General features: G+C 33.6%; 2 protein-coding genes and 1 pseudogene across 2 annotated transcripts; 1 reads left to right on the top strand and 2 right to left on the bottom strand.

Annotated features, from left to right (window-relative positions):
* Window positions 1-5,604, top strand: part of LOC139875205 (NAD-dependent protein deacylase SRT2-like) — a 61,927-nt pseudogene extending 56,323 nt beyond the window's left edge.
* Window positions 5,605-7,713: 2,109 nt separating this feature from the next.
* On the bottom strand, window positions 7,714-9,288 carry LOC139875204 (F-box/FBD/LRR-repeat protein At1g13570-like). The gene is made up of 3 exons (XM_071862550.1): window positions 8,452-9,288; window positions 8,116-8,280; window positions 7,714-7,992 (listed from the first exon to the last, which is right to left on the bottom strand). Exons 1-3 carry the CDS (start codon window positions 9,286-9,288, stop codon window positions 7,714-7,716), a joined length of 1,281 nt encoding a protein of 426 aa, XP_071718651.1.
* A 3,253-nt stretch (window positions 9,289-12,541) lies between these two features.
* Window positions 12,542-14,085, bottom strand: LOC139875203 (F-box/FBD/LRR-repeat protein At1g13570-like). Its single transcript, XM_071862548.1, has 3 exons — window positions 13,243-14,085; window positions 12,955-13,119; window positions 12,542-12,841 (listed from the first exon to the last, which is right to left on the bottom strand). Exons 1-3 carry the CDS (start codon window positions 14,083-14,085, stop codon window positions 12,542-12,544), a joined length of 1,308 nt encoding a protein of 435 aa, XP_071718649.1.
* Window positions 14,086-15,708: the final 1,623 nt, after the last annotated feature.

Here is a 15,708-nt window from a genome sequence, read left to right as displayed (position 1 = left end):
TCCATGACCGATGTGGAATAACTTCCAAACACTTTCAAGTTGTCTTTGGTGAATGTAAATTGATTTCTCTTGTCTTCTTTGTAGGCAGTTGATTTTGGTAGCCAGTGAAGATTTGTTGATTATCATGTATGATTGTTGATTGTGTTGCCTTGAAATGATGTTGTTGACTTGTTGTTGACTTGTCTTGTTAATGAGAAAGAGCTTTGTTATGACGAAGCTTGAGTAGTGTGATAATTTTGCTCCCCCTATATTGATCAATTCTCTTGCTCCCCCTCTATTATTGCGTTCTCTTGCTCCTCCTTGATTGGAATTTGGTTTGTTTCTTTGAATGTTATTGTCTTGATAAGATCTTCAAAGAGTTGGTGCGGAAGCTTGTTTGATTGGTGGCTCAATTGTTGTTGTTCATTAGTTTTAAAGATCTTGATTTGGTGTCAACCATTGGTTGTTGAGGAAAACTTTGTCATCTCGTGACCAATGTGAAGCTGCATGATTCAAATTATGATCATGGTAAACCAAAATCTCATTTCTTACCAATAATTGACTTTACCAAAACATTATATACAAAGAACTAGAATTCTGCATCAACCAACTTTCCAATTTTATGTATTAATTGACATGTCCCACAACATACAAAACATGGAAAATGAAAATGACATATAATTATAAAATAAATATAATTTAGATATAAATAAATGAAGTGCAATGCAACTAAAATTATTAATGAATTATGGTTACGGATCCAAGAAAAGAAGCTCTGCTTTTATGGAAGCTCGTGGGAACCGCATAACATCCTTAGCGAAGTTGTACTTTTCATTAGCATCAGCAGTTGCATGGGGTCGGATTGATATGTTTTCAAGAGTGGGAGAATGATAAAGTAAAAGCTTTATAAAGAGCAACAACGGTCATGATCTTTCTACATAAAAGATATTTATAGTTTTTGACCGGTTCAATGTCTGGTCCAAATAGTTAGACGTTTCCAAATAAGTTAAAGCTGGGTTGACATCCAAATGCACGTTCCGAAGACCCTGAAAATACATTAAAAGGGAGACCGTGCATTGAAAATACCTACCTTAAATAGAAGCACACCCAACAGAGAAACAGAGGAAAAAGATAGTTTACCTGACTAGTCACATTGATTCGTTCTAAGTAAGGTGAGTTCCGAAGAATGCATAAAACACCTTGAAGTTGAAACAAGTCACCAAATTTGAAGTTTTGTAAATTGAGAAACTTTAAACTATTAGCAGGGTGTGGAAGCCACTTGGGCATATTTTCTGCAATACAAAACTGTGAGAGTGAAAGTAAGATTTTAAGCTATCAAAGAAAGATATGGAAGACGATATAAAAGAATATATGAGAACTAACTATACACTGGAGAGGAATAGTAAGGTTCTCTTGCTCAAAAACTATATGATGAAGATTAAAAACTAAATATAAAAAATTGAGATTCAAATAATACTTGGAGAAAATATCCGTCGACAAGTAAATCCCCAAGACATGGCATATTACTTAACAAGCTAGCCAAATTAACTCTTTTAACTCCTTGAATAGGGTTTTTGAAAACTATAGCAACCACACTAAGACATTTACTATGCAATAACGGAAGCAAAGTTGCATCAGGGCAATTTAAGACCAATAACCGAAACAACTTTGTAGACTTAATCTTGAAATTGTCAACATTGGTGCATGCAACCAGTTTCAACATCTTAAGCTGTAGTAAGTTGATGATCGTTCCATGCAAGTTATCCCCAAATTCAATATTCCTAAGCAATAGTTTTTCAAGATAGAGAAATCCTTGAAAATCGATTGGTGGTTTAATGATACAGTTTTCAAGTTCTAGCATTCTCAATTCTTGACAACAGAAAAAATAACATGGGAGTTGATAACGTCAGTTTTTATTAATAAGGACGAGTTTTCTAACACCATCTCTTGACAAGGATAAAATCCATTGATCAACTTCTTGGAAGCTATCAAGAACCATGTTTGGTATGTGAAGATGTAACTTTAACAGAGGACCCTTGAGAAAGTTAAAGATTTGGTTTGTGATCCTAATTAATCCATTATGATGCAAAGCTCCATTTTTGGCAAACTTTTCTGAGAAATGTTTATCAAGAACCACCGAACTCAATGTGATCCATTTGTACCCCCATTTTTTTGATAAAGCGTGTGTCCTCACAGCATCTTGAACGGGGAGCTTCTCTAAAATCAAGTCAATCAAATTCTCTGGCAAGCAACTGATTCTATCCACTTCAATGGTAGAAGTTACAAAACTCCTCTCAGTATTGTTATCTGTCATTACATTCAAGAAAACAGAGACTGGTTTATTCAAAAATAAAAACAACTTCATCATAATACATAAAACAAGTTGACATAGCTAATACTCTTGAATTTTTTTATTGTATATTGTAAATGAACTTGTCAATAGCATGACACCTGACAAAAATAAATATTTTTTCTGCAATTTTTGATGGTTGAAAGCATTTTTCTTAACTTTCTTAATAGTATGGCCCTGACTATATAGTTCGGAGCAACATTTTCTATCAATCATCAGAATTGAACATTCTCCTTGCAACATACAATGGAATGATAGTCAAAATATAAGCAATGAAATATTAAAGAGAAAGGTAGAGATATCAACACACATCTCAAAGATAGAAAATGAGGAGGCGACTGCATAAATAAAAAAAGTAGTCATCAAAACTTATAAAGGTGAGTATTCGAGCAAGAAGGTTCAAAAGGTTGCTAAGGGTAAGAATGAAGGTAATGGAATCTTAAATGGATGTAATAATATCCATCCTAAATTAATATTACCATCCAAAAGCAAGCTGCAGGCCAGGATACTTGAAACCAAGTACAGAATGGGGAATTAATGTTGGCCAATAACAGGATCCTTTTACTTATACCTACAGACTTATAACTAGTGCAAACAATTAATTTTTATTGTTTATCAGTTCTTCAATTAGAAAAACTGGTTCTACCTCTACCTTTTATCAATTTTCAACTAATTACAGCTTCGCTTTCACTGTGTCACATCTTTTAATCCTAGACCAATTCAATTGATGCAACTATTATTATAGACAAAATGACTTGTAAACAATGTATAATTATGCGCAAACCTTAAGCAATCGATTCAAACCTGCTGCTTTATGTTTAGGGCTTCTAATAAATTGATAGTAATAATTTCAGTTACTTGAATATTTTTCGAATAAATCTCTAACTAAGGTGTAGCAACAATAAATAATCAAATTACTGAACCAGGATCTACGAATTCAACTGGAATACAGAATGTTTGAATTACAGATTACAGATTTAAATTAAAGAAGGTAAAAAGTCGAATAGAAATAACAACAGGAATCAATTTTTGTCAAACATTTCGTTTATATGAAAGAATCTAACCAAATTAAAAATTAACTTACCGATATTCAAAAATAAAGATGAATCCATCGGAGTACCGATTCAAGTTTAGCGACCATATTGGAGTGCCTAGTTTTTCAGAGTTTAAGGTTTTTTGGGTTTAAGTCGATGAAGTTTTTAATAAGTTAAAGTAAACATCCCTCAACTTTTGTTATATGTGTATGCTTCAGAACCAAAAGTTTTATTTGCAGAATGGGTCCCTTGTTCAGTTAAAATTAATAAAATATTCTTTATTTAAATTAAAATTTTAGTTATTTTCTTTGATTGAAATCGATGAAGATTTCCACATGCAAGATGGTCAAAATGAGATAGAGTTCATAAGAAAGCTAGAAAAATCTACTGCAAGCCTGAATGAACTAGTCTTGCTGGATATGACCAATTGTGTAAACGTACGAGAATTTCCACACTTGCGTCCCTTGTATATGTTGAAATATGTGCTTGCCGAAACCTTGAAGTTGTTGGAAGTTTATGATGCTTGAATTCACACTCCCATTTGTTTAACGATTCTTTCCCTAATGACTTGTCAGTAGAGCAATCTAGTTTCAATAGAGAGATTGATTCTAGAAGGAAACAATATAACAAGCTTACCAAAATGTATTCAAATTCTACCTACATTTATATATCTCAGCGCTAACCACTTTTCAAAGATCCAGTCAATTCGAGGATCTCCAGCTATGCTTTTGGAAATAAACGAATGCCCAAATTTATGGGAGGTGGAGGGTTTTTTCAAGTGGAATTCAATAGAAAATGTGGAGAAGAATATAATAGAAAAAATGGGGTTGGGATCATTAATAGATCTGGGTAGTCTTGATTATTCTAAACCAATGGTGGTATGTTCGACTTTGTTCTGTTTTGTGCTATGCTTTTTAACTAGTTTAGTTTCGTTGGCTTATATATCATTAATAAATGTTACTGAGAATCAAAATGAAAATGAATGATAGAGGATGGTGTATATGCAGGTATTGTATGAATATGGTATATTCGGCACATGGGTTACAGGGAACCTAATCCCTTGTTGCAGCAGCTACATGCAATGTATCATAAAAAGGGACCACAAATATCATTTAGAGTTCCAGAGAATGATTCAACACCAATAACTAGCTTCAACTTGTGTCTAGTATATTCGGGCATATAAGATTTGAAGATTCAAGTATATAACAAGACTAAGGATTTGTTATTGAATTACACATGTGAAAAAACGGATGAAAATGGTATGACAAAAAAGAAAGGGTGGGTAAGCCTTTGAAGGTGTGGCAATCTATTAGAACATGGAGATGAAGTTTTTGTACGTATCATTTTAGTAGATGATTCTAGAGTGTTGTTCAATGATATAGAAGAATGTGGTATAAACATTATATACAAAGAAGAATATGATGGCGATGATACAGAAAGAAAGGAGGGCAACAATAAACTAATGATGAGTGAAAGTGATGGAATTGCATGGAGCGATAGAATGGTTACAGAAATATCGTATTGTGTTCTTAACGGGATGACTTGTAATTTGGAAATTAATAATTTTATGGGATACTGTTTTTTTTCTCGACTTTCAACATGTGTAGAACAAAGGGAGGGAGAACGTGTATTTTGGGTCGGTGATAGTGAGGTATAGATGAACTATGTGATTGAATTGGCTAGGATTCATCAATGAAGCTAGGTACACATAATTATTGTAAACTAAAGGTACGATCTTCTTTTTAATTATTACAATTTTGTAAACTAAAGTTACAAATGGTTTAATTATCAATACGTGGAGTCCGTTATTACCGGATCTAATTGACTAATTGGTTTAACGTCTCTCTGTTTAAAGGTTGTGTTTTTTGGTAATAATGTGCCTAAAGAAAGAGCGATTATAGCTATGGAAGTTGCTGTTGGGTGTGACGCTTTCCTTGTTCGTGTTCACCGGTTATGACAATGTCCGCTTTCCGGCTTGTCAAGTACAAATGTTCATTTGATATTTTTTTGTGGTTTGTTTTTGATTAATTGAGAAATCGACATGAATTTTACAGAGCATCTTATGATGAGGCTGGTGCTGCTACAACAATTATAAATATAGGCAAAACTGGAGCTGATGATGATATGGCAAATTTGAAAATTAACGCAAGACTAGGAGAGGTCTGTTGTACCCGAAAACCATTTGAATGCGAGTTCAACAATTACCTGAATCCTGGATCACTTGGTGTTCCTGTTTTTTAAGACTTCAAACAAGACTAACTATTTGTTGTGGGGTTAGAGCCTAAAATTAATCGATTCGCGTGATGTTGACTTCGCCAACTTCTTTTAATGGGTTACCGCAAATATTGAGATCCTACTGTTGGCATGATGTTATGGTACAAGCTTTTTGTTCACATGTTCATGTTTTTGCTCTTTTTTGTTGATACTGGTATATGTGTGTCGTCAAGTCATTTGGCATTCAAAAATAAATTTGTGTTTGTATAAGCATTATATGGAAATGTAATATGTATATTGTGGACAAGAGGATTTAGTGGATGTCATAATTGGGGATCAGATTTTACCTCCACAAGAGTCCTTTAGATATTTAGGCTCGATGCTTCACAAATCGGGAAGGATAGATGAGGACGTGACGCATCGTATACTAGTAGGATGGTTGAAGTGGAGGGCAGCGAAAGGGGTGTTGTGCGACAAGAAGGTACCCACTAAATTGAAAGGGAAATTTTTCAAGGTCGCAATCAGACCGACCATGTTGTACGGCTCAGAGTGTTGGCCAATGACGAAAGCCCAAGAGAGGAGGATGGGGGTGGCAGAAATGAGGATGCTTAGGTGGATGTATGGCAAGACCATGCTAGATATGATACCAAATGGAGTTTTTAGGGAGAACTTGGAAGTTGGGAACATAACCAACAAGTTGAGGGAAGGACGACTTAGATGGTTCGGGCATGTTATGAGGCGCCCACTTCTAGCCCCGGTTAGGAGAGTCGAGACTCTCGTTGTTGGGGGCGTAAGGAGAAGGGGTAGACCCAAACGTAGGTTGGAGGATAGATTAAAGCTTGACATGAAGGAGCTCTTATTGACCGAGGACATGACTTCTGATAGGAATTTGTGAAGGAGTAGAATTAGAATAAATGACTAGGTTCTACATGGTGTTTATTTATCTTATATATTTATATTATATTTCTTGCCTACTTGCTTGTGTGCACTTCATATATATATTTATTATGTATTTTTTTTTTCGTGGGACTTTACGTATTGGCTGGACATGTTTTATGGATATATAATATATCTATACTTATTGTAGCATATTCACATGCTTTATTGCACTATATGGTTACATGTTTGTATTACATTATATAGCAATTAATTTATACGTACTTACATATCACATGTTTTTATGCTAACATAGCATACTTATTTGTCTATACCTACATAGTATACCATCTATTTTATACTGCATATTATACCTACATGCTTCTTACCAACATGTTTACGTATACTTATTGTACTTACATGACTTGTTATACTTGCATATTTGACACTCACATATTTTACTTATATGTTATATTACTCAATATTGTTATATGCTTTATTTACCTATATATATCGTATTGGAGTATACATTATTCATGGTAAAGCTTCTATTTTGTCAACTTTACTTGTATATTTTTACTTCACATATCGAATTTCATGGTTCTTTCTGGTCGGAGGTCCCTAGGAAGCAGCCTCTCTGCTCTACAGAATAGGGAGGGACGACTTCGTCTACCTGGGGACCGATAGGTATCCTGGGTAGAAGAATGACTTCCCTTTTACTTTAGAGTAGAGGAAAGGACTACCTACATCTAACCTCCCCCATACTCTACTTTAGTGGAATTGGGTATTGTTGTTGTTGTTGTAATATGTATATTGTATTCAACCAAATTAGTGTATGAAATATTTCCTTCATGGATGTTTGTTACTAAAGTATCATGCAGTGTTTGTTTGATATCATTCTCTTGATCTTAAATTCACCAGCCATTTATTTTGAGGACTTGTCTCCATAATAAGAACATATGAAGTATGTGTTTCAAACATTCTTGCAAGTAGTTTGATTAGTTCGAATCAACCAGTAGTTACACACAGCTCTCAAAATATAAAAAAAGAAAAAGCTATTAAAGAACTATATCATGCAAGGAGTGTTTGAGCTCATTTTGTATCAAATCAAACTGACTAGCAAGCTGTTCAAACGCTTAAAGCATAAACCAATCAGGTTTAACATTATATAGTATATACAGAGAACATAACATAAGCGATGGTCAACGATAACTAGTATGCATATAAAATGCAATGTAATATAAACTTAACGGATTGTGGTTAAGGATCCAAGTAGAAAAGCTCTGCTTTTGCGGAAGCTCGTGGGAACTGCATAACATCCTTAGCGAAGTTGTACTTTTCAAGAGCATCAACGGTTACACTGGGTCGAATTGATACTTTTTCAAGAATGGGCGAATGATTAAGTAAAAGCTTTATAAAGACCAACACAGGCCTTGATCTTTCTACATGCATAATATTTATAGTTTTCAATCGGTTCAAATTCTGGTCCAAACAGTCAGAAGCTTCCAAATAAGTTGATGCTGGATTAACATCCAGTTGCTCGTTTTGAAGACCATAGAAAATACAATAAAAGTGAGATTGTATATTAAAACACCTATCTTAAATTACTATGTAAGCACACACAACACAAAAATACAAGAGAAAACGTTTGGCACTCTTTACCTGATTATCGAAATCAAGTCGTTCTAAGTTAGGCGAGTTACGAAGCATACATAAAACACCTTGAAGTTGATTTAAATCACCAAATTTAAAGTTGTGTAAGCTGAGATACTCTAAACAATTAGCCGGGTGTGGAAGCCACTTGGGAATGTTTTCTGCAATACAAAACTGTGAGGGTGAAAGTGAGATTTTAAGTTACCAAAGAAGATATGGAAGACGATATGAAAAAACATATGAGAACTAACTATACGCCGGAGTGGAATGGTAAAGTTCACTTGCTCAAAGGCAATATGATGAAGAACAAAAATTAAATATTAGAATTAAAAATTCAAATCATACCTGTAGAAAATAACCGTCGATAATTAAATCCCCAAGACATGGCATATTACTTAACAAGCTAGCCAAATTAACTCTTTTAACTCCTTGAATGGGTTTACCTATAGCTATACAAAGCGCACCAAGACATTTACTATGCACTAACTGATGCAAAGTTGCATCAGGGCAATTTAAGACCACTAACCAAAACAACTTTGTAGACTTGATCTTGAAATTGTAAACATTGGTGCATGCAACCAGTTTCAACATCTTAAGTTGTGGTAAGTTCATGATAGCTCCATGCAAGTTAGTCCCAAATTCAATATTCCTAAGACATAGATTTTCGAGATAGAGAAATCCTTGAAAATCGAGTGGTGGCTTAATGATACAGTTTTCAAGTTCTAGCATTCTCAATTCTAGACAACAACAAAAATAACATGGAAGTTGATAACGTTGGTTTAAAACAGTAAGGACGAGTTCCCTAATAACACCGGCTTTTGACAAGGATAAAATCCACTGATCGACTTCTTGGAAGCTATCAAGAGCCATGTTTGGTATGTGGAGATGTAACTTTAAGATAGGACCCTTGATAAAGTTAAAGATTTGGTTTGAGATGGTAAAAAACCCATAATGACCAAAAGCTTCATTTTTGGCAAACTTTTCTGAGAAATGTTTATCAAGAACCACCGAGCTCATTTTGGTCCATTTGTACCTCCAACTTTTTGATAAAACGTGTGTCCTCACAGCATCTTGAACCGGGAGCTTCTCGAAAATCAAGTCAATCAAATTCTCTGTCAAGCAACTGATTTTATCCACTTCAGTATTGTTATAACGTGTGTCCTCAATATTGTTACCTGTCATTACATTCAAGAAAACGCAGAATGAGTTATTCAAAAGGAAAACAAGTTGACATATAGCTAATACTCTTAATTTATGTGTTATTGTAAATGAACTTTTCAATAACACGACACCTGACAAAAACAATATTTTTTCTGCTATAATTATTATTGATGGTTAAAAGCATTTTTCTTAACTTTGTTATTAGTATGGCCCATTTTGCATCAATCATCAAAATTGAACATTCTCCTTGCAACATACAATGGAATGTTAGTCAAAATATAAGCAATCAAAAATATGGAAGGAAAATGTAGAGATATCAACACACATCTCAAAGATAGAAAACGTGGCAACTGCAGAAATAAACAGAGGGCATCAAGACTTATAAAGTTGAGTATTTGAGCAAGAAATAAACAAAGTGTACATCTTAAATGGTTGTAATAATGTCCATCGTAAAGCAACATTACTATCGAAAAGCAAGCTGCGGGCCAAACAAACTTAAAACTAAGTAGAGAGTGAAAATGGGGAATTAATAACAACAACATCTACTTATACCTACAGAGTTATAACTTATAACTAGCGCCAACGATTAATTTTTACTGTCTTATCAGTTCTTCAATAAAAAAATAAGAAAAAAAAAACTGGTTCTATCTCTATCTTTTATCAATTTTCAACGCATTACATTTTCGCTTTCACTATGTGACATCTTTTATTCCTGGACCAGTTTAATTGATGCAAATATCATTATATACAAACCTGCTGCTTTACTTTAAGGCTTGTAACAATTTCGGTTACTTGAATATTTTATGAATAAATCTCTAGCTAAGGTATAGAATAATTAATAACAACAACATCTACTTGAATATTTTTGATTAATATTTTATGAATAATTAATCGAATTGTTAAACCAGGATTTACGAATTCAGCTGGAATAAAGAATGTGTGAATTACAACATGAATCAATTCATTTCAAACATAAGTACGTTTATATGAAAGAATCATACCAAATTATGAATTACAGATGAATCCATCGGAGTTACAGATGAATCCATCGGAGTACCAATTATAGTTTAGCGCCCAAATTGCAGTGCCTTCGAGTTTAAGTTGTTCAGAGTTTTTAGGGTTTAGGTCGCTGTAGTTTCTGATAAGTTAAAGCAAACACCCCTCAACTTCTCAACTTTTTTTTTTCTTCTTTTGTATGCTTCAAAACCAAAAGTTTTTATTGCAGAATAGGTCCCTTGTTCAATTTCAATTAGATTTTTTTTTGAACGGCGGTCCCTTGTTCAATTTCAATTAGATTAATAAAATATTCTTTATTTAAATTTGAGTTTTAGGTATTCCTTCTATTGAAATCGATGAAAGATGCTCAAAAAGTTAAAATGTAATAAAGTTCAGGAAGCTTGATAAATCTATTGCATGCCTGAATGAACTAGTATTGCTGGATATGACCATTTGTGTAAACGTAGGAGAATTTTCACACTTACATGTGTCCCTAGTATATCTTAGAGGGTGTTTGGGGTTACATTTTGTTAGTGATTTTTTGATTATCACGATTACAAAACGCAAATAATTTATTTTCAGTGTTTGGCAGTTAACATTTGAAAATTGATTAATTGCGATTTAATGGGTTAAAAACGCGATATTGAAATAGTGACATGGGAGGTACTGCACCAAAAACATGATTCTTATCTCGAGTAAAAATTACCGAATAGTCCTCTAAATATTTATGAAGCTTCCGTGGTATTTCACTAAAATTTACCTACTCCACCTCCATCTCACTCAGAGGCGGATCTAAAGTGTTAAGGAGGGGGGAGGCCGCCCCCGATGGATTTCTAAATTTTAGTGCAAATTTTTTCAGTTTTTCGATTTTGCCCCGGTGAAATTTTTTTTTGCTCCAAAACCTCTATATTTTGCTCCAAAACCTCTATATTTTGCCCCAAGACCTTCAAATTTTGCCCAAAAACCTTCAAATTTTGCTCAAAAAACTCTATTTTGCCCCAAAACCTCTATATTTTTGCCAAAAAAAATTCCCTACGTTTTAAAAAAAAAAATTCGCCTCCGGTAAAATTTTTTCCTGAATCCACCACTGATCTCACTATTTAATTTATTTTCCATTTTACGTTTTTTTATATCTTAATGTGGATAACACGTATATCTCTTATACTTAATAAGAAATCTTTTATGATGCTATCTTTTTTCAAAAAAACCCACTTGTCAAAATACTAGCCTTTAGATGGGAATATTATCTTTTAATCCAAGCCATTAAAAATGCTTATGACATCATTTAGGGAAACCAACAGCAGTTATAGTTTTTAATTCCCTTCATGCCCATTGTTTAAATAATTATTTACTTAGTTTACTTAAATTTAGTAAAAAAGCTGGATAAACTGATACTAAGAGAGGTATGTTGTACCCGAATCACCTACAGAGCTCAAACACTATCTAGACTAAGAGAGGTCTGTTCGCTATTGTTGCAGATATTACCACGGCTGCTCAACACTGGATCGCTCAGTATTCCTGTATTTTAAGACGTCAAAAAACAAGACTATACGTGCTAATTGGTTATTGTGCAGTTGGAACCTAAAATTTATCAATCTGTACTGCCTGACTTCATCAACTTCTTTTAATGGGTTACTGCATGACGTTATGGTACTTAATTCACATGCTCTTGTGTTTGACCTTTAGTCATTTTGTGATCCGAAACCGATCGTTTTGGTTCTTGTTTGTTGAAACTGATATATGAACGTGGTGAAGTTATTTTCCATTAACGGTAAATATGCAGAGATAGATTTGTGTTTGTCTCAGCACTATCTGGAAATGTAATATGTATATTCTATTCAAACAAATCAATGTATGAAATAGTAGTTTCATAGATACTATTCACTAAAGTATCATATCATGCAATGTTTGTTTCATATCATTCTCGTGATCTTAAATTCGCCATCCATTTATTTTTGAGGACCTGTCTCCATAAGTATTTGCAAGTAGGTTGATTAGTTACATACAGCTTTCAAAATATAAAAAGAGAAAGAGCTATTGATGAGCTATCATGCAAGGAGCTTTTGATCTCATTTTGTATCAAATCAAACTGAGTACCAAGATGTTCGAACGCTTAGAGCATAAACCAATCATGTTACTGGTTTCATCAAACATTATTTACAGATCAGTAGAGTTGTGCATAGGTCCCACAGCATACATAGCATGGAAGATAGCTAACGGTAACTAGTATGCATATAAATTGCAATGTAATTTAAAGTCATTAATAGATAGATTGTAGTTACGGATCCAAGTAGTGAAGCTCTGCTTTCGAGGAAGCTCGTGGAAGCCGCATAACATCCTTAGCGAAGTTGTACTTTTCCTGAGCATCAGCAGTTACACGGGGTTGAATTGATATCTTTTCAAGAGTGGGAGAATGTTCAAGTAAAAGCTTTATAAAGAGTAACAAGGGACTTGAACTTTCTACATGGATTATTTCTATAGTTTTCAATCGGTTCATTGTCTGGTCCAAACAGTCAGACGCTTCCAAATAAGTTAATGCTGGTTTCACATCCAAATCCAAATGCACGTTCCAAAGACCCTAGAAATACATTAAAAGTGAGACTAGCGGTGCATTAAAAAAAACTACCTTAAGTTACTATATAAGCACACACAACACAGAAAACACAAGAGAAAACATTTAACACTCTTTACCTGATTATTCACATTGAGTTGTCCCAAGTTAGGTGAGTTCCGAAGCATACATAAAACACCTTGAAGTTGATACAAATCACCAAATTTGAAGTTACGTAAGCTGAGAGTCTTTAAACTATTAGCCGGGTGTGGAAGCCATTTAGGAATATTTTCAGCAATAGAAAACTGTGAGGGTGAAAGTGAGATTTTAAGTTACCAAAGATGATATGAAAGAAATGTTCTGTTGCTCAAACGCAGATACGATAAAGAACAAAGATCAAATATTAGAGTTTAAAATTCAAATCATACCTCGAGAAAATACCCGTCGATAAGAAACAACACAAGACATGTCATATTACTTAACAAGGTGGCCAAATTAATTCTTTCAACTCCTTGAATGGGTAGTATGAAACCTATACCAACCGCACTAAGACATTTACTATGTAATAACTGAAGCAAAGTTGCATCAGGACAATATAGGACCGTTAACTTATATAAACTTGTAGACTTGATCTTGAAATTGTAAACATTGGTGCATGCAGACAGTTTCAACACCTTAAGTTGTGGTAAGTTGAGGATAGTTCCATGCAAGTTAGCCCCAAATTGAATATTCCTAAGCACAAGATCTTTGAGATAGAGAAATCCTTGAAAATTGAGTGTTGGCTTAATAATACAGTTTTCAAGTTCTAGCTTTCTCAATTCTAAACAACGAAATATATAACATGGAAGTTGATAACGTTGGTTTAAATTAGTAAGGATGAGTTCCCTAATAACACCGTCTCTTGACAAGGATAAAATCCACTGATCGACTTCTTGGAAACTATCAAGAGAAATGTTTGGTATGTGGAGATGTAACTTTAAGAGAGGACCCTTGAGAAAGTTAAAGATTTGGTTTGAGATCGTAATAAACCCATTATGACCAAAAGCTTCATTTTTGGTAAACTTTTCAGAGAAATGTTTATCAAGAACCAGCGAACTCAGTGTGGTCCATTTGTACCTCCAACTTTTTGATAAAACGTGTGTCCTTACATCATCTTGAACGGGGAGCTTCTCTAAAATTGAGTCTATCAAGTTCTCTGGCAAGTAACTGATTCTATCCAGTTCAGTACAAGTTACAAACCTCCTCTTAGTATTAAAATTATTACCTGTCATTTAATTTAAGAAAACCAAGACTAGGTTATTTAATAGAAAACAAAATACATGAAACTAGGAAAACTTATATATAGGGTTGTATAGTGATGCAATAGACATTGGAATGATGCCGAATGACATACTAAGTGGTAGAACTTAGTAGCTACCAATACAAGTGTACTTAACCATCTGATGGTCACAATAAAAGCATGAAATATTGAAAGGGAAAATAGAGATAGCAACACACATCTCAAAGATAGAAACCAAGGCGACTGTAGAAATAAACAACGTGGGCATCAAAATTAAAAAAAGCTGAGTAGTAAGACAAGAAGGTTCAAAAGGTTATTAAGGGTATGAATGAGAGATACGAGATCTTAAAATTAAAAAAAGTTGAGTAGTCAGAGTGAACATGTGAAATTTAAGCTGATCAATAAAATGAACATTTTACTTATACCTACAGAGTTATAAGTAGGGCCAACATTTAATTTTCAAAGTATTATCAGGTCTTCCTTTAAAAAGGCTGGTTCTACCTCTCTTAATCTTTTATAAATTTTCAACAAATCAGGGTTTCGCTTTCACTATCTTGCATCTTTTAATCAGTATAGAAAAAAAAAAAAAAACTTGTAAACATTGTATAATTATGCGAAAACCTAAAGTAATCCATTCATACTTGCTGCTTTATTTTTAGGGCTTCTAACATATATCTAGGTTAAATTCCGGTCACTTGAATATGTTTCGAATAAACCGCTAACTAAGTTATAACACTGATAATCAATCGAATTGTAAACCGGAATCTACGAGTTCAACTGGATAAATAATGTATGTATTATTATAGAATTAAATTAAAGAATGTAAAAAGTCGAATAAGAAATTACAACAGGAATCAAGTTTTTTCAAACATAAGTACGTCTATATGAAAGAATCAAACAAATTATGAGGTAGAAATTATATTACCGATATTAAGAATTACAGATGAATCCATAGGAGTACCGATTGGAGTTTATCGTCCAAATTGTAGTGCCTTTTCGTTGTAAGTTTTTCAGAGTTCAAGGTTTTAAGGGTTTATGTCAAGGTAGTTTAATAAGTTAATCATCCCTCAACTTTTGTTTTATGTGTATTTTCCAAAACCAACTTTCTTTGCAGAATAGGTCCCTTGTTCAATTAAAATTTTAAAAATTACTAAAATACTCTACTTAAATTTTATTTAATATTTTTTTTCCTTCAGTTGGAAAAAATCAAGATCGCATACCAAGATGCTCAAATGTGATGGATTTTTTTTACCTTGTGCGGATTTTATGTTAGGGTCTTTGTTGTAATTAAGTTAAATTTTTAATCAATACGTGGTTACTACTATCCTTTTTACGAAACTTTGTAATTGAAAGGTTTGTTTTCAAACCTATGGGCGACGAATTCATCACTACTCTATGCATAACGTTTGTAAGCAATGTTACATGGTCAACCAAGATGCGCAGCTAGAGTTTTGAGTTTTGAACCTGAGAGTTCTTGTGGGGATATCAAGACACGTATTACTATGTCATCTTAGATCCATGTGATGTGAGTCATTATGTGATTTTGAGGATTCAAATTCTGGAACACTACTAAAGATTTTTAGAGCGGTTATGTTCAATCACTAATGTGTTTTTA

This window comes from Rutidosis leptorrhynchoides, chromosome 11 (assembly GCF_046630445.1).
Source record: "Rutidosis leptorrhynchoides isolate AG116_Rl617_1_P2 chromosome 11, CSIRO_AGI_Rlap_v1, whole genome shotgun sequence".
NCBI classification, from domain to species: Eukaryota; Viridiplantae; Streptophyta; class Magnoliopsida; order Asterales; family Asteraceae; genus Rutidosis; species Rutidosis leptorrhynchoides.
This window is presented reverse-complemented; position numbering and strand designations above follow the sequence as displayed.